General features: G+C 35.2%; 1 protein-coding gene across 1 annotated transcript; it reads right to left on the reverse strand.

Annotated features, from left to right (window-relative positions):
• Positions 1-568: 568 nt before the first annotated feature.
• Positions 569-20713, reverse strand: si:ch211-264f5.6 (carcinoembryonic antigen-related cell adhesion molecule 1). The gene is made up of 10 exons (XM_048203080.1): positions 20554-20713; positions 20290-20343; positions 19542-19823; positions 18698-18982; positions 17098-17361; positions 13153-13431; positions 12022-12276; positions 10939-11059; positions 4244-4289; positions 569-3707 (listed from the first exon to the last, which is right to left on the reverse strand). Exons 1-9 carry the CDS (start codon positions 20600-20602, stop codon positions 4271-4273), a joined length of 1608 nt encoding a protein of 535 aa, XP_048059037.1. The 5' UTR covers positions 20603-20713; the 3' UTR covers positions 569-3707; positions 4244-4270.

The following is a 20713-nucleotide window of genomic DNA, read 5'->3' on the forward strand; positions in this document are numbered from 1 at the left end:
TTTGTGCTTCCATTCTGTTGGATAAGTGAATCCCTCTAAACTCATTCATGGACATGCAGATACACTTCAAGAGCAGGCAACACCCTTGACAAAAATCGGTAACCATGGTAGATTACACCAAAATATCATCACAAATCACTAATGCAAACAAAAAAAATGCTCAGAAATGTATGATTTACTTTGAAACAAAATTCACTCAGAAAATGGTTGTGAATTTCACATATAATTACAAAGAAATGGCATTGAATAAAAAATTTGGGAGCAAAGTAACAAATGGTATTTTGGCATAAACTATCGTTACCATGGTATTTCTTTTCACTTGTCAGAACGAAAAAGAAGTCTATTCACACAATATACTATATAAACACACATTGTCACACTGGATTATATATTTCTCAGGAGATGACAAATTGTGTTTCATGGTCAGTGAGAAACCAGCCATGCATAGGTTACAGCACACATTCAACGCATCTGTCAGGGAGAGTTTGAGAAACACCAGAAGCCTCTAGAGTACGTCGGGCGTGGCGTTCAGAATGGGCCGTCGTGACAGTGACTAAACACACATTTGTTTCCTTTTTTGACATTTACATTTATTGAATGGGTGCACACATTCAAGTCGAGTCTCCCACTGTGAAGGTATTAAGTACACCAAGCAGCTCATAGCTTTAAGGATCTTTCTGTTGACTTAAGGCCAATGAACCAGCTCAACTGGTCACGTATGAAAGGAGACCTGTGCAATTCAACACAGTTCCTTCACACCTGCCCGAGAATAGTGATATTAACATCCATAAAGCACTGTCTTCAATAGAAAAAAAAGAACTGTAAACACTGTGGAAGTAAAATTTGATGTACACGTTTAAAATGGACTTTTTCTTCCATTAAAATGGACCAAAAATATTAATGACTTACCCTGCACTACACAGATTTTTGTCCAATCAAAAATGTCCCTCACCAAATCTGAAACTGATCATCATGATTTCCAGTAATAAGTAATTTTATATATAATTTTCTATTTATATTTTTATACAGATGAGATCTTTACCCTTTTTTTTCTAAAGGCACAAGAAAACGTGCACATATACACAAAACATTAGGTATCATTAATTTCTGGAGGCCTCAAAGAAATCTTACAAAAATGGGTGTAGAAAACAGATCAAATTTAATTAAAGTAAGTTTTACAATAATTTTATTTTCTTATTCAGTGAATCACAAAAAATTGGGCAGTTCAAACATTCTTTTTTAAAACACAAAACATATAACAGTTACATAAAAGCAAAACATTTGAAAATAAATTATGTTAAAAGCAACATTGAAAATGTAAAACATGACCGCACTGGTCATTTTGAGAGAATATAAACACCCTGTAAACAAAACCTGAGAACATTTCACAAATGACAGATGTTGTTTGGAACATGCATATATTGTATTTTACTCACAAATATCCAGTGCTTCTCCTCAAAAAAAAAAAAAAATCTACAGGCCCAATTTGGTGACTTCAAATAACTTTAAAGCACTGAACAAAGATTACTCTTCACAACAACAAGAACCCTTTAATTGACATTGTCCAATTCAATTTCAAATTCTATCTAGCCTAAAGGAAAACATTTCATATTTGGTAAAACACCTAATATAATCTATAGGATAAGATGTTTCCATCTAAACCCTGTCAAATGATGAGTCAAACTAACCGTTAATTCAGTGTATCTGTGGTCAGACTCATATGATTACTGGTCTCTCCATGCAAACAGCCCAAACCGCTAAAAACACACGCAGGCTGCCGGAGATAAAACTGTCTACAGGTTTGCAAGGAGTTATAAAGCTCAGCATTTTATGACATTTTTGTTTTAATGCTAAAATGGAGTACAAATATATGTGTGTTAGTGTTTTTACTGTCGATTTGCACATACATATACGTTAAGATTGTTTTGGCTGCCGCTTACAGTACATACATATAGGGTTGAAAAAAAGCGGGAACATACTGTATTTTAAAAACGTATCAGCTTAGCTCATGAATATTGATTAGCTGACATTGTTCACCAAGTATTCCTTGCTGAAGTGGGTGCTAAACATTTCATGTTTGTTTGTTTTTATCTGGCCAAAATTGATTTCAAATAATGTAACCAATGTGGCTTAATGAAATATATTTCATTAAATATACCAAAATATATTACAAAATGTATTTCAAAAGGTCGACAAAATACATTTCCAATCTATGTACTGGAATTATCCAATATATAGATTGGAATTTCTATTATATTGGACAATATAAATATATTTAGACTGACAAATATAAAAAAATGGCCTAAAATAGAAGCTAATATTAACTAAAATGTATCAAAAATATATTTTATTAGCATTTCATTTAATTTAGCCATTTTTTTGTATATTTTGAAATACATTTTAAAATATATTTCAATATATATGAAAACAGAGGCTTTTTTGCAAGTTTATGTGGCAGTAACTCCTAAAATAATTATTATTTCCAAAAAGCGAGGGAATGAACTTAGAAATTTCTACAAATGAATACATCTCTATCTAGAGAGATCTGATCAACATCAAAAAGATCAGCAAGATCACCGCTTTGGTCAAGGAGCAACACAGTTGAAAACTAAACATTAAAAGAATTAGGATCAGATATCTGTTGATACGAAGAAAAAAAAAAAAAAATTCTCACATACTGGAACACAATAAGCAACTTAAACGTATTAACACAAATACTTTTCAGTTTTAAACTTCAAACGTTTCTGTGTCAATGCAAGGTGATTTTTAAAACCGGCCTGTTTTAGAACATGAATCCATTGGAATCCTGATTACAGCGGGACGAATCTTTGTGGGGACGCCCAAGGAGAGAGTAGCAATTTCGCTGCAAAACTGTGGTATGTCGTTGTCCTCAGAAATGCAGTTTTTTTTTTGTTTTCTCAGTTCAAGCACGTTGGAGCCTGCCTTACTTTTAAAATACAATATGTATGGCTCACTTAGAAACACACAGAAAGAGATGAGGGTTTAAAAAAAGCATAGCAAATCATGGCAAAGGTGTTAAGAATCTTAAAGCATGGAGCTGATCTCCAAGGCATGCTTTGCCACGAGTGACCTTCCGTCGACAACTCAACGGCGCCTTCGGCTTCAAGTTAAGTCGGCCCCACGTATCTTCATTGCCTTGGGACTTTCGAGCATGTTGAACAGGCCTTAAAATCTCGACGTTTCAGTGCCTTGTGGGTGTGTTGAGATCTCAAACACGTGACGGTCTCATCACCCCTCAGTGCATTTCAGGGTGGATTTTGTTACCCAAAACAGAGCTCTTTCAAAATGACCTCTGAAACGTCAAGCCAGGCGACCGACCTGTCGGTTTAGGGTCAGATGAAGGATTGAGAGGGTGATGGAGGCTGTATCATGTTTCTTGAGGAACAAAGGAAGCTGTCCACTTCAGCCAAGGGAAGGAAGAGATGCAGATAAAAGGTAAACAGTCTCGCTGTTTACCCGCCGTCCTCTATCGTGTCCTTAAGTCTGGGGTACGTTTGCGCAGGGTAATAGGATATATATATAAAAAAAAAAAACAATAGACATTTAAAAAAAGGTTGAGCTCTTGAAAGGGCCAAACCTGCAGGTTTAAGTCAGTTGTGAGGGCAGTTTTTCCAGTTGTCTTGATGGAAAGCTTTTGCAGATAAAAGAATGATAAATGGCTGAAGGGTTGGTCTTGAAGATATGCTCTGGGGAAGAGATGTACATGATATCTGGTTATCAACGTAATGGATTTGTGAGAGCAAACAAATACTGACATACATTCAGCACACCGATTGCAAAGCTAACCCATTCAAACGCTTAATATTCACCATTTGCCATTAAAATAACATGACGCTGAGAGTAAAACAGCCTCCCATCGCAGAAAGCTACCCACACCCAACAAGCAGACATGAAAACGAGTTTTCTTGCAACAGCCACTCCTTTGTTAGTCCATGAGATTGAAGCATATCCCTCCTTTCTTTTTAAGAAAAAGTCAAGCATATCTTTACAAAAGTGTACAGAGTGATGTCAGAAGCTGAATCTGCGCATGCTGCTGATACGTGATAAGGAAGCCTGTTGAAAGTCAGCCCGGACGTATCATGCAGGTTACAGAAAAGCTTGTGTCAATAGCCTGAAGTCAATGCATAGAGCAAGCATGGAAAACAACAATAAATAAGAGCTAAATAAATAATGTTAGTCTGCTGTACCGAAACAAAAGGTGCACCACTAGAGGAAGACTTACCGGGTCACCTCGCTGCCAGGTCTTGCTTTAATATGGAGATGGAATACTAAAACAAAAAGGACAAAAATGAGTCATTGATAGAAGGAAATAATTGCATCACAAGATGAGGAAAGAATAGGGTGTAGTCAGCATAGGTAAACATGGAAGCAATGACACTGCCTAACTAAAATAACACCTCATAAGTGTAAAATAAAACTCATATGTATGTAGCTATCTCTATATCTATACTATATCTTTATCTATATCTATAGATAATATAAACAGTGCTTAGCAAATCTATTAGACCACCAATGTAAAGTTTGTGCCACAGCTGCCCTGAACTAACTGTTGGTGCAATTGTTTACCAAAATCATTTTTTATGTTTCTGTAATGGTTAATCCATTTAGTCAAAGTAGTGTTTCTAATGCTACAATATAAGTATTGTTGGAATTTAATGAATTTAAAGATAGATCACACAAAAGTTTCATCTAAAGCAACTCTTTGGGAACAATTAGATGCAGTGTGGAAGTCAATAAGAACAGAGACTGTGGAAAAGTACATAAAATGCAAACTGTTATCAAGGCCAAAGGAGGCCATACAAAATAAAAATTAAATATATAATTTTTTGGTTTTTATAGGTGAATAAAAACGATTTAGTTCTTTCAGTTTGTTATTTGCCTAATAAATGACTATATAAAATATATACAGTACAGTCCAAAAGTTTGGAAACACTAAGATTTTTAATGTTTATAAAAGAAGTTTCGTCTGCTCACCAAGGCTACATTTATTTAATTAAAAATACAGTAAAAAACAGTAATATTGTGAAATATTATTACAATTTAAAATAACTGTGTACTATTTAAATATATTTGACAAAGTAATTTATTCCTGTGATGCAAAGCTGAATTTTCAGCATCGTTACTCCAGTCTTCAGTGTCACATGATCCTTCAGAAATCATTCTAATATGCTGATTTGCTGCTCAATAAACATTTATGATTATTTTCAATGTTGAAAACAGTTGTGTACTTTTTTTTCAGGATTCCTTGATGAATAGAAAGTTCAAAAGAACAGCATTTATCTGAAATACAAAGCTTCTGTAGCATTATACACTACCGTTCAAAAGTTTGGGGTCAGTAAGAATTTTTATTTTTATTTTTTTGAAAAGAAATTAAAGAAATGAATACTTTTATTCAGCAAGGATGCATTAAATCAATCAAAAGTGGCAGTAAAGACATTTATAATGTTACAAAAGATTAGATTTCAGATAAACACTGTTCTTTTGAACTTTCTATTCATCGAATAATCCTGAAAAAAAATATTGTACACAAATATTTTGTACAATTGTACACATTAAATGTTTCTTGAGCAGCAAATCAGCATATTAGAATGATTTCTGAAGGATCATGTGACACTGAAGACTGTAGTAACGATGCTGAAAATTCAGCTTTGCCATCACAGGAATAAATTACTTTGTGAAATATATTCAAATAGAAAACAGTTATTTTAAATTGTAATAATATTTCACAATATTACTGTTTTTACTGTATTTTTAATTAAATAAATGTAGCCTTGGTGAGCAGACGAAACTTCTTTTAAAAACATTAAAAATCTTAGTGGTTCCAAACTTTTGGACTGTACTGTATATATATATATATATATATATATATATATATATATATATATATATATATATATATATATATATATATATATATACTGTAACGTTTAAAGGTTTGGGGTTGGTAATATTTTTTCTTGAAAGTCTCTGTCCACCAAGACGGCATTTATTTGATTAAAAATACAGTAATATTTTGAAATATTATTACAAATTAAAATAACTGTTTCCTATTTTAAATTATTTTGTTTTGGCAAAGCTGAAATTTCAGCAGCCATAACAGTACAGACATGAGATATCCGTGAGACATTTTTATTTTTATTTTTGATGAATATAAACCCCAAACCCCAGTAGTGTACGTTACTTTGGCCATTTTGAGTTTAAGTTTTCACTGTACTCTGAGTGCATTCTAGCATTGCCTTCTTAGCAAAGGAAGAATTTAAATGAAACAAGGTATCTTAGAAGGCAGCCTCATTTTGGAACTGTCAGGAGCGCACACATGATGCCTAGGGAGTGCTGTCTAGGTCGGCGACTCACAAGTTTTTGGAACACAGCCAATGTTACTCTCTTACATAGGTTGTTGCACAAGCATTAAAACCTGTTAGTTACAAACAAATTACACATATTATGTTCTTTGCTGGTAATGTAATTACATAGGGAACCATATATTCCTGCAACAATAAATTTTCGTTCCAGTGACAAAAAATAGCTGAACAACTCATGCTATGACAAATAGGTCAAACGCTCATAGTGTTTGTGACACTTCATTGACATGCACATCAGATAGCAGAGCAAAATAAGCGAGCAACACTCAGACAGTTGTGTAAGGCTGAAACTGCTCCAGAAATGTTCACAAGGGTAAGAAGTGAGACAGAGACAGACATGTGTGGACATGACTAACATTCCAACTATATTCCTAAATTATCTCCTTTTAATTCTCCTTCAGATTCTTTCATCGAGCTACAAGAGAGATTTGGATTGAAATATAATTATATACTGGATAAATATAGGTAATCATGTCATTTCATCATCAATTTTATTTAACTGAATTCAAAATCAGTAATAGAGATAGACAGAGAGTGAAAGAAAAATTAATAGTGAAAAAAGATAAAGTAGAAGAGATGTGTCTTTATGAACTGTATCTATTGTCAAAAACACAAAATAACTATATATTAATGAAAATATCTAATAAAGGCAAAACATGTGGTGGTCTAAGAGGAAATGAAGGTTGAATGATATCTATGACAGACATCAGAAAACAAGAAGGGGAGTGAGGCTTCCCTCCCAGGATGCATTTTTTCACAGGTGGAAAACTCGAGTTACAGCTTTCAGTTTAAGATCTGATCTGTTTTGCTCTCTTTACACAAATTTTGAATTTAAAAAACTGAGACGTATCTAAGAACTGACAGAAAGAAATGCAATGTATGGAGGATAAATTAGATCATTGATGTGACACACCTATACCTGGGAGGTTTTGCATGCAGTGTGTGTGTGTGTGTGTGTGTGTGTGTGTGTGTGTGCAGACAACTGTATGCTAGTTTCTTATCAAATAAATATCTCTCTGTTAGTCTAATCAGTTGCATTTGCATATATCCCTCAAAGCTTGTTTTGCATTTCCAGTATTTCTTGTCAGTTCTATTCGCTATATGTGCTCTCGAAATCCATTTAGGAACATATAGATAGCTATATATGAAATTATCAGCAGCGAAGCTTTTTTTATATACAGTACTTTGTTTAGCTATCAGATTTTTGTCTAAACAAGATAGACTTTTCTATGTACTATCATCAATCTGATTAAATCAATGTCAAATCTTTTCCAAACTAAATTTAAAAACACTGGTTTCTTTATCTCTCTTCATGAGATATAATTCCATGTTGTTGTCTGAAATTCAGTGCCAAGTGTAGAAAGATTACGTGCTGTGGAAGAAGGTTTGGTAAACAGACTTCACCCCTTTGAGAATTTGGCGGTAAAATATTTGAAGAGAAAAGAAAAGAAAAGAAAAGAAAAGAAAAGAGAAAGAAAAGAAAAGAAAAGAAAAGAAAAGAAAAGAAAAGAAAAATGTCCTTAGAAACTGTCCATATAGTTACCCCAAAATGAAAATTCTTTCATTATTTAGCCCAGTGTTTTTGCAAACATTCGAAATATGCTTTTATGGTACACAAAAGATTGTTCAAAATTATCAGAAGTTTCAGATATGGAATATAGTGTGTGAGTCATACAAGTCGACTACTTTTTGTTCCTCCTTGGGTTTGGAACAGGTTTTGGAACAACATGCCGACTGAGTAAATAATAACAGATTTTTAACTTTCATGAGAACTTTTACCACCATTCAAAAGTTTTGGTTCAGTAAGATAAGATGTGATCCTGGACCACAAAAATACATCATCTGAAAGCTGAACAAATATGTTTTCCACCGATGTATGGTTTGTTAGGATAGGACAATATTTGGAATCTGAGGGTGCAAAGAAAATCTAAATATTGAGAAAATCGTCTTTAAAGTTGTCCAAATGAAGTCCTTAGCAATGCATATCCACTCACAAAAATATATTTTTTATATATTTACGGTAGGAAATTTACAAAATATCTTCATGGAACATGATCTTTACTTAATATTCTAATGATTTTTGGCATAAAAGAAAAATCGATAATTTTGACTATTACAATGTATTGTTGGCTATTGCTACAAATATACCCGTATGACTTATGACTACTTTTGTGGTCCAGGGTCACATATTTTTTATTTTTTGGGGGAAAAAAATGAATACTTTTATACAGTAAGTATTAATTTGATCAAATGTGACTGAAGACATTTATAATGTTACAAAAGATTTTCATTTAAAAATGCTGTACAATACATATTTTAAATTGTAATAATATTTCACAATATTACCGTTTTTTCTGTATTTTGATCAAATGAATGCAGTTTTGTTGAGCAGAAGAGACTTTTTAAAACTATTAAATCTTGCCAACCCCTAAACTTTTGAATGGGTGTGTATAAACTTAAAAGGCTGGGCTGAACCGACTGACTGATATACGTGTATTATTGCATTATCAAAAAGAAGTGCTAAACTATGTTTTGAGTTGCATAACACGGACAAGACTGAACACTGCCACATTTTTAGCGCTGTCTCGCCACATTAACATTACTATAAAAGACTGAAGTTATGAAAGAATGATCAACCAGTGGTTCTTGGATAAACAGAAAAAAATAAGTGCACCTTAAGCAAATCACAGTAAATGGAAAGGAATCAGGAAGTGACAGAGCGCATCATATCCTCTCTGACAGTCATGTCTTACAACATATATGTCTAAAGGTCTACTGATTGACATATACGTGTCATGTCTCATGTTACTAAAACCACCCCCATTTCCTGTCAGGTAAAAATGCTAAGTGGTGAAGTTATTTGCATTGTGCAATCATTGCCTAATGATTAGGTTTACACATCTGAGGATTAAAATACAATGAGGAGAACCAGATAGTGAGTAAGCATCAACAAGCTATGAAGTAAAGGACTAATGGCAGCTTTTGTGGCACAGTGTTGATTACAAAATAATTTCAAATAATAGCAATATTTATATGTACTAATCAAATTAGATTATTTGGTGTGTGGTTTCATGCTAGAGTATTACATTGTTAGCTTAGCAACATGCTAACTCCAAACTCTGGCCCAGTTTACTTCCACTGTAAACTTACTTAAAAGTCTGTCATTAATTACTCACCCTCATGTCGTTCCACACCCGTAAGACCTTTGTTCATCTTCAGAACACAAATTAAGATATTTTTGATAAAATCCAATGGCTCAGTGATGCCTGCACTGCCAGCAAGATAATTAACACTTTCATTGTCCAGAAAGCTACTAAAGACATATTTAAAACAGTTCATGTGACTACAGTGGTTCGACCTTAATGTTATGAAGCAACGAGAATACTTTTTGTGCACCAAAAAAACAAAATAACTTTTTCTCTATTCAACAATTATCTAGTGATGAGCGATTTCCAAAACACTGCTTCATGAAGCTTTACGAATAATTTGTTTCGAATCAGTGGTTCGTAGCGCGAAAGTCATATGATTTCAGTAAACAAGGCTTCATTACATCATAAGTGTTTCGAAGTTGCGTGACTTTGGCAGTTTGATACGCGCTCTGAACCACTGATTCGAAACAAAAGATTCATAAAGCTTCGAAGCTTCATGAAGCAGTGTTTTGAAATCGTCCATCACTAGATATTGTTGAATAAAAACAGTTTTTGGCTCACAAAAATTATTCTTGTCAACTTTATAATATTAAGGTTGAATCAATGTAGTCACATGAACTGTTTTAAATATGTCTTTAGTAACTTTCTGGGCATTGAAAGTGTTAATTATCTTGTGCGCCTCACTGAGCCATCAGATTTTATGAAAAATATCTTAATTTGTGTTCCGAAGATAAACAAAGGTCTTACAGGTGTGGAACGACATGAGGGTGAGGAATTATATAGTATAATTATACTATATTTTTGGGTGAACTGACCCTTTAATATGGTACACGTGACATTTGCTTTAAAAAAACACAAGTTGTAAATTGAAATCTTTGGACTATCAATATTTAAGGGATAGTTCACCCAAACATGAAAATTCTGTCATCATTTACTCACCCTCAAGTTGTTCTAAACCTGTATGAGTTTCTTTCTTCTGCTGGACACAAAATAAGATATTTTGAAGAATGTGGGTAACCAAACAGTTGATGGGCACATTGATTTTTTTCCATACTTTGGAAGTCAATGGGGTTTATCAACTGTTTGGTTACCGACATTCTTCAAAATATCTTCTTTGTTGTCCAGCAGAAGAAAGAAACTCATACAGGTTTAGAACAACTTAATGATGACAGAATTTTCATTTTGGGTGAACTATCCCTTTAATACACAAATGCTGTAGAGAAATCATAACTTGTACTGAACCCAGAACATTCCTTTAAAAGTTGGCCAGAACACACTCATTTAACCAAAGGACAAAAACAATTGCTTTAAACTTTTGCAGCTTACAAACGTATCATCTATGCATGTTTTGGATACTCAGATTCTTAAATGTGATGAGAGAGGAGAGGAATGAATTTTAGACTCACTCTGTGCCTGATTTTCTCTTGCGCTTTATGATACAAGCGATGATGATCACAGCCACAAGCACAGCAATAACAATTCCAGCAATGGCTCCTCCAGATAGGCCCTCGTCTACCGCACCGACCTCTGCAAAACATGATGGGGTGTTTAGCATTTCATATGCGAAAATATAATACACTTCATATAAAACGACATGAAAATGACATTTCTATACATAACATAACTGCATAAATACAACTTATAAATTATTATACTTAAAGCAAACAGATTTTAAAACCTAATATCATATAATATAAATTAGTTAATATTAATGGCCGATCCGTTTTTTTAATGGTCAGTATGTCTGATCACTGATATATACTGATATATATATATATATATATACTGATAGAGAGAGAGAGAGAGAGAGAAATTATTTGCATTTTTAAAATTTGAATTTGAAATTTTCCTCGATATTTACTACAAACAAAAGAGTTCATAGATTTTGGCACTAAAATAATCATAGATTAATATAATTGTATTAATAATTCTGTTAATCTGGCACATTATGGCCCGGTTTCACAGACAGGGCTTAAGCTAAAACAGGATTAGGCCTTAGTTCAGTTAGAGTATTTAGCTTTTATAAAAGTACCCCAGAAAAAAAAACATTACTGATGTGCATCTTGAGACAAAACAATGGCTCTGACATATTTTAATATGTCTGTGCAAGTTACTTTCAGTTAAAAAAGCTTAAACATGCATTTTAGTCTGTGACTAGCTTAAGCCTTATCTATGAAACCGGGGGTATAAGTCTCAAAATAGACAAATATTGGCTGAATAATCAGCCTGGCTGGGATATATTAATTAACACTCAAAAAGTGGCAGGCACACTTAGTGGCCTCTGCCAGTAATGTCAAAATTACTAAAGATTGGGTACAAATTACTTACTTCCACAAATTACTTACTTATACAATATATATCATATTAACTTGTCAGTATTGTACTTGAATTGCAACTCATAATTAGCATTAATTGGCATAATGGCCTATTTGTGAGGTGAAAATGAGAATAAATGAATTCTTGAATGAAAAATGCTGAGGCATGTTTACCTGTCACTGCGAGTTTGAATGTCGTTTCCTTCTCCATTTTCGTGATCGGGTTGATTGCCTTGCAGGTGTACGTGCCACTGTCTGTAACTTTGGCCTTTTCAATAACATAGATTGCCTGACTGAAGTTCATCACTGTATTGTTGAGTTTCCATGTGTACATACTGGGGGGGACAGACTCTGCAGAACAGGATATCTTTACATCCTCTTCAAACTTCACATCTTTCTTCCCATCAAGCTTCACGTTCTCTGGACCATCTGACAGACATTAGAGAGATTTGCTCAGTTAGGGAGGTCACATTTACATTAGAGTAAAGCAAACAAACAGTTGATAACAATACAATAAGAAAGAAACCACCATTTGCAAACAAGATAGGCTAATGTTTAGACAAGACAACAACAGAGAAGTGATACACAAATCACCGTGTCCAAAGCAGACACAACACGTGTCTCTGTCCTCGGAAGTGAAATATTGAACATGCTTCATTTTCAACAATGGATGGCTATTTGTATCAGTGATATGAAGTAACGGAAAAAGAATATAAACATAATATAAATGATTATTGAATATAATATTAAATTATAAATCCTGTAATCTTGTAAAATGTCAAATATATATCAATTAAAAATATCAATTTTTTTAATATTTCAAAACATTTATTTATTTGATATTCTGTAACTTCATATTTCTTGCTCACAATTTTTGTGTCACTACTCCAAGAAGGCATAAAGGGGGTCAAACTGACCTGTAATCATTTCCTATGGAATTTTGTGAAGGTTCAGAGTAAACTCTATAGTAAATCTAATTTCGTTTTTAAGAAAATGTAAAATTGCATTTAAAAAAAAAAAACATTAATTCCAAAACGGGCCATTTTGACCCCCTTTACGCATTTGTGTAGGTTTTCTGGTTCATGCATTCACCTTTTTCCAGTATAAAGAACCTAGTTTTGTGCATTGAAAAGGTTTTATGGATGTTAAAGATTCTTCATGGAACCAATGATACCAATAAAGAACCATTACTTTTAAGAGTTTGTTAACAGCTGCTCTTAGTTCAATGCAACAATTTATGTAAGAATAGATTTACTGATCACATAGACAGTATTTCAATGAAAGTATCTTCTCTTGGACACTTACAGTTGATCACCATCTTATAGCTGGCTTCATCCATGTTCACTTTGTTCTTCATTTGGCACTTGTATTCGCCCACATCGTCTTTAACAACTTGAACGATTGTCAGAGATTTCTTGTCGGCTGAAAAAATGACACGGGGACTAGGAGTCAGAGGTTGGCTGTTCTTCAGCCATTCCACACTTTCAGCTTTACCGACGGCTGCCGAGCAGGTGAGGTTGACTGTGCTGTTGCCAGAGATGAGAAGTGATGTGGAGCTGGAGATATTTGTTCCAGATAAGGCCTCTAAAAGAACAAAGCAAAAGAGAAGGCAAAATTGAGTGATGCTTTCAGAATATGGACCCTCAATGGTAGACATAATGTCAATTATAAGATGAGAATAAAGTTTTTTTGAAACAAGTCTCTTATGCTCACCAAGGCTGCATTCATTTGAATAAAAATGCAGCAAAACAGTAATATTGTGAATGATATTACGATATTACGCAGCGTCTCTCACAAATGGAAAATGAGCCTATTTTCAATAGAAGTGGAGATCACTAACCCTAAAATTTACATAAACCCTGCCCCCAGAAACACGCAACAAAGGAGGGAGGCCATGTTGTGCTGCTTTAGAGAAGAGGAAGAGTTGTTGTAGTAGGACTGCTTCACAAACAAGGGTCGATTCAATGCTGAATTTACACAAATGATTAACATGACGGCACATGCTAGTATATGAGTTCAATCAATCTACAGCAACTACATACATTTATCCAATAACCATTCCGAAACTTCCAGTTTCATTCTAAAAGTTGTAACTTCTTCCTGAGTCTCTCCATCAGTGTCGACTTCGGTTTGAACAATGTAAGGCTGAACACGTTACTGACTATTGTCATTTTGGCTGCGTGAGATTCTCCAGCTTTGTTGTTGTTGAGCAACCGAAGCATGAGCTCTTAAAGCTCCGCCCTCTTCTGGAAAGCGGGTCAGGAGCAGCAGCTCATTTTCATTTAAAGGAACACTCCACTTTTTTTGAAAAAAGGCTTATTTTCCAACTCTCCTAGAGTTAAACAGTTGAGTTTTACCGTTTTCGAATCCATTCAGCCGATCTCCGGGTCTGGCGGTACCACTTTTAGCATAGCTTAGCATAATTCATTGAATCTGATGAGACCGTTAGCATCTCGCTCAAAAATATCCAAAGAGCTTCGATATTTTTCCTATTTAAAACTTGACTCTTCTGTAGTTACATCATGTACTAAGACTGACTTTTTGAGAGACGCTGCGTAATATCATTGCGCCTGCTGCACCCATACGGCAGCAAAGTTCCTTGTTTATTACGCCGGAATGAGAGTATAGTTCCTAGCCATATTGGCCTAGAAAATCGCAATTTCATTTTCTGTCGGTCTTAGTACACGATATAACTACAGAAGAGTCAAGTTTTAAAAAGAAAAATATTGAAACTTTTTGGTCATTTCGAGATGCTATTGGTCTCATCAGATTCAATTAACTATGCTAAGCTATGCTAAAAGTGGTACCGCCAGACCCAGAGATCGGCTGAATGGATTCGAAAACAGTAAAACTCAACTGTTTAAGAGTTGGAAAATGAGCCTATTTTCAAAAAAAGTGGAGTGTTCCTTTAAAGGGACACACACAAAAACGCTCACACCAAAATAGGGGCAAATTTGACAAGCTATAATAAATGATCTGTGGGGTATTTTGAACTGAAACACCAGAGACTTATATCAAATCTTGTAAAAGGGCGTAATAGGTCCCCTTGCATCCTTCCTGAACAAAAGAATGAATTCCTTTCAAATCAAAATCAATCATCTAGCAATTCTTGGCTAGAAAAAGCTGTAAAGTGGACCAGATATTATGTCAATAGTCACAAGTCGATCTAACCACACGAGATAATCTCTCAAAGCAACTTCATTCACCACAGCACTTTTTGACCATCGCTGCTTCTCTTGTGCTGCTCTCTTGTTTGTACAGACATCATTACTGTGGAATGCACCAGTCTGAATCAGACTCATTGCATTCACCAAATACCTGCAGCTCTATCATTCAGCACATTTTGTTTTCCTCCTTACCACCTATGTTTTTAGTTTCAGGTAAGAGCTGCAAATTAACTCTCTCAACTCATCTCCAGTAAACTTTGAGAAATGCATTTGTAACCCGAGGGAATTCCTTGTATCAGATCTCATTAAAGCTGTTTGAGCTTTTTTTGCATGAACGATTTAGAATTAAAATTTTAAACAAAATCAATGAAACAAAACTGCATTACGGTTACAGCTTTAAGATGAACCCAGCGCTGCCAGATCACTCCAAGCTGAAGTCGGTATTCTGCGACTGAAACCTTAGCCAAGTGGTACCTGCCCAAAACGTATATGACGTCAGACAGTTTGTATTCTGCTTTCTTTTTGCTTTCTGGTTTCACACACATGGAAACACCTCAGGGGAAGACATGTAAGCCGTGTAAAATCAATCTGCCCTCAATCAAAGAAAGCAGAACATGCCTGAAACTTCTACCCACCAGCGTGAGCCGAGACAGACCTCAAAGTAAAGCAGAGGAACAGGCTCATCTTTTAAAAGTCAGGAAGCCATTTTGAATAAAGACAGGCAGACAAACGGCAGTTACTATGTGAAATTAAAAGGAATCCTTTAACACAACTTACACACCTTTTCAATGTAAAATACACGAGCGGCTGCTCTTTTCCATGCAATTACAATTAATGAGGGCTGAAGCTTTCAAGCTTTACAAATGCTGAAAATGCATATTCAAATTACAATAAAAGCAGTTCATATGGCCTGTGCATTATATTCTAAGTCTTCTAAAGCCATATGATTGAAGACTAAATTTAAATATCATTCACTGATTTAGCGAACAAAACATTCAAAGTGGTTTTGTAAACCAGATCAACTGATTCATTGAAAAGGTCACTAAGGAGGGCTAGGGGAGGTCTAAATTTTTGGTGAGTAACAGTCTAAATTCATATCTGTTCCTCACTTAAAGCTATCGTATGATTTTAAAAGACTTGGAATATAGTGTCTAAGACTATAATAGATTTTTATAGACTAGTTTTTTTTTTTTTTTTTTTTTTTTAGTTCACACAGGGTGCGTTTTTCCATTCCAACGCGCTACTTTTCAATTGTTTTTTATGTAAACACACCCTAGATGGACATGTATGACCATTGCGCTCACGTTTTTTGCAGCATCTGCGCATGACACGGTTTTCTAAAAATGTGGCGCTCAAGTTAAAATCAGTTCAATGCGTCTCGAGACCTCACGTTTTTTCCCCATTCCACTTTCATGTTTTTTGCGTTCTGTGTGAATGTGCCCTTATGCTGTTTTGATGCTGTTTGAAAGCCCCAGTTCCCACTAACTAGCAATTCACCTTTTTTCATTCCATGGAAATAATACATTCATACGAGTTTGGAATAACATAAGGGTGAGTAAATGTTAGCTTAGAGTTTCTGGCTAAACTAACCCTTCAACATTTAACACAGAAATCAAGACTCATTTCAGTTTTGTTTCCATTGTCCTTCTAGGCAAATATATTTGTTCCTCTTCCAGGATAGCTACAACATTTTTTTTTTTACAATCCTTATCTCTCTTCTTGGCAACGAAGTCACCATGGCAAAGCATGTCTATCTCTGTGCTGCTCCACTGCTAATCAGAAGGATGTCTTTACTTACTTGCACTCTTAAAAACAATAATTGTTCTATGCAGCGCCATAGGTTTAAAAAAGAATTTTTCACTAGAATTCCTGAGTCATTTGAAAAAGCCTTGCAATACTATAAATTTCTAAACAATTTAGGGCATCCTTTCTGAACTGTGAAAAAATCGTACTGACTCCAACTTTTCAATGGTAGTGTATTTTTAAGAATGTATGGAAAAGTCGCACTAGAGAAACAATGTTCACTTGATGGAACGTCCATTTGTATTCAAAGCACTGACATGACTTTAAGCTTTTGACTTACCCAGAACAGTCACCGAAGCAACCGCTGAGACAATGTTGCGGTTGGTCTTCGCGTTGTAGGCCACGCAGCTATAGTTGCCGCTGTGTTTTTCCTCTAAATTGGGGATGGTGACGTTGGCCTTCTGAAGAAGCTCTGCCCCATTAAACATCCACCGGAGCTGAGCGGGAGGGTCAGAATCGGCTGAGCATGTGAGTGTTAAGTTAGAGCCTTTCTTAAGGAATGAATTAGTTGGAGTCTGCGTCACGGCAATTTTCTCAGGGCCATCTAGACACACAAGGACAAAAGGCGATGATGAAAAGAAGGTCAAGTAAAGGATTATTAAAGTGCTTGAAAGGCAGCTATGTTTCTGGGATTTTTGATCAATTTAGGATTAGTCTTAAAACATCCCATTCCATTTTTTTTTTTTTAGGAAATGCTATTCTGGTTTTTGACATAAAAGGCTCAACAAGTTTTCACTAGAAGGAAAACATCAAACATTATGCCATATTAGTTATGCAACAGAATTTAACATCCTCTATTTTGATCAAGATACTGTAAATGTTATCTTTAAAGGAGGAGGATATATTCTGAGCATCAGGATGTGGATATAGTTCAACTTTAGGCCAATGCATTCTTTTCAACTCAAAAATAGATACACAGAATGCGTTTTTCCATTCCAATGCACTGCTTTTCCATTGTTTTCTATGTAAACACGCATTACACAGATGTGTATGACCGCTGCGCTTGCATCTTTTGCAATGTCTCACGCATGACACAGAGTTCAAAAAACGTGGTGCTCAAGTTAAAAGAAGTTAAATTTTTAAAACCAGCATCTCGCGTTTTTAACAGCAAGAATAAAAGAGACTGTGCTGCAGTGCATTTACTTTATGACCAAACTGTGCACTTGCAAATGCTTTAAAAAAGCATGTGTTTGGAATGTAAATGTACACATGCACACACAAACACTATTTTAAAACATTCACCCTCTTCCTGCTGTTCACAGGCTCATTCATTCACCATCATATTTTTTTTCTAATCTTAGCCTGCATTTTTTCCTGCACCTGCACCAGAACCTGTCTGAACTAGAAAGTCTCTTCAGATCTGCTGTCATGTGTGCTCTCCAGTGCACACCATCTGCAGAGACAAAGACTGCAGGCAGTAAAAAAGAAAAAGACAATCTAAACTTATCTTCAGTAGGTCCAGTGTGGCTGTAGTATTGCTTTTTTGGTAATTTTGCTACTTATTTGAGAGTATTTGTATGTGCAGAAGTGTGTGAATTTATGTGTGAAAACACAATTCCATCATACTGTCTGTCTTTTGGAACAGTTCAAATCAAATCAAAAATGATTTTTTGTTTATGAATCTTTAAAGTTTTTTTCTGAATAATAACACAAAAAAGCACCAAGAAACGTTCTTACAATACATACAATAACTCAGTTCATACAATAACTGAGTGTTGCATGGAAAGTACCGCGTAAACAGGAAATAAATTCATCATATAGGTTTGGAACAAGGGCGAGTAAATAATGAGAATTTTTGAATGAACCATTGCTTTAAGGCAAACAGCGTTTGTGTATTTATGTGTCAGACTATGCATGTGTGGGTGTGATCAGGTACGTACAGCTCACAGTGAGATTGAAGGGAGCGCTCCTCCCTGACTCCAGTGCATTCTCTGCTATGCAGACGATGGGTCCTCTTAGATCTGTACGGCGAACTTCGGTAATAGTTAGCTCATTGTTAGTAGTTGGGTTCAGTTTCGTATGCGTGCCGTCCGCCACCAAAAGGTCTGAACCATTCAACCACTTGTAAGTGAAGGAGCCTTTGGCAGAGCAGGTCAGAATCACGGTGCTGTTGAACTCTATAGCTTCAGGGACATTGGATGAAATCTTGACGTCAGTTACAGGCTCTGGAGAGAAGAGAAGAGAACCATGGATTGTGTTCATTCAGAAACAACTTTTGCTCTTGCTTAGAGTTTCCCTAAAGCAACCCTAAAGCAACCTGGGGTTAAGTGGCTTGCTCAAGGCATAACAGTGACAGGTCATGACTTGCTTCTTGGGAGATCCAACCGACAACCTTAAGATAACCAACCCTGAGATGTGACAACATACATTTTACATCTAGACCTCCAACACAGGCCAAAGATCTCTGTACAAGCTTGATTTCCAGTCACTGGATGAATGTCTTTAAAGTTAGTCAAATTGCAATTCTAAGTTTAAAGCAAGTCACAAAAATGACTCATCATCACTATTCACTAGGGTTGATCCAATCATATCATTCAGTTTTTTGTTATTCATTGCTGGCATGAGTCGACTGCTAGAGTTTAAGTATTTAGTAATGCTTTTAACCAACTTGTGTAGGACTTACCTACAACCCTTCATCCATCTACTAAGACCTTCAACCACTACCCCAGTTTCTCTAATGTTTCTTTAAATACCTGAAGATCACAGCTGATATTCAATACTTACCAAGAACCTCAAGATGAATCAGTCCCGTCAGTTGTTCTGCCTTGAGATTGACTGTAGAGAGAATATATTCCCCTTCATCCTCCTTCATCAGTGGTCCAAGCTGAAGCTCGAATGTCGTCACATTATAGCTGATTCTGCTGATGTATTTATCATTGATTTTTTTGGTGCTCGTTGATGGTACGAAAGTGATTATTGGTACAACTTTATCTTTGTTGAAATTCCATGCTATGCTTAAAAAATCCGTTGTCGAGGTGATTGTTGTTTTGAAGGTCACATTTTTACCTGGTTCAATGAGGTGAGGAGAAATCCAGTTTAAAACATCTGTGCTAAATTTTTAGAAATGTATCTAAGCATTTAATTAAGGGTTTCATACCAACATAACAAATATTTTGATTTAATGGCTTTTGATTTAATGAATAGATGGTGGTGCAACCATCTACTGAAAGTACTCAAAAACTATCTTTGCACCTTGAATAACTATAAATACATAACAGGTTTACTTGTCACATGACAATGGCTTGGTTATGCCACACTGACTTTGATTTGGCATATTTTTAAATATTAATAACATTGTTTTTCCTTAAAAAAATGTAAAAGTTATAAAATGATGGCAAACTTCTCCAGACATGTTACAGCACCTAGACATGTTTCATTTTAAGCCACAAAAGATTTTCAATTCGAAAATATGGACATTAATTATAGAACAGGCGTGTATAATATCTTAGTAGATCCACACACACCGACTCACCTACAACGCCCTTAACTTTGTCGCTCTGAAGCGGACTGTCCTGGGAATAGCATCCTATAAAGGGAACGATTTATTCGTCAAGACACAGGTGAACTCAAGTGTAAACCTACACATTATGTCCCGGTGTAGGCTACTGTTTTAAAACAAGCCTTAAATGAGATTTAGATCCACAGTTGTAGTTTTTGAAATACAATAATGATAATAATAATTTAAAAAAGTCTAAATTTGCTACGTAACACGATTGTCTTTAATTTTTTAACTTACCGCGAGCGGCCAAAAGGAGCAAAATAACCCAAAAGTTAGAGAAATCCATATGGAAAGATGTGAGTCCCTGAAGCGACAGAGGAATGTGTGAGACGGTGAGACTTCTCTGCGAGAACTTGAGAAAGTTAACGCGGACACACCCAACCAGTTCATCTGAACC

This window comes from Megalobrama amblycephala, linkage group LG9 (genome assembly GCF_018812025.1).
Source record: "Megalobrama amblycephala isolate DHTTF-2021 linkage group LG9, ASM1881202v1, whole genome shotgun sequence".
Classification (NCBI taxonomy): Eukaryota; Metazoa; Chordata; class Actinopteri; order Cypriniformes; family Xenocyprididae; genus Megalobrama; species Megalobrama amblycephala.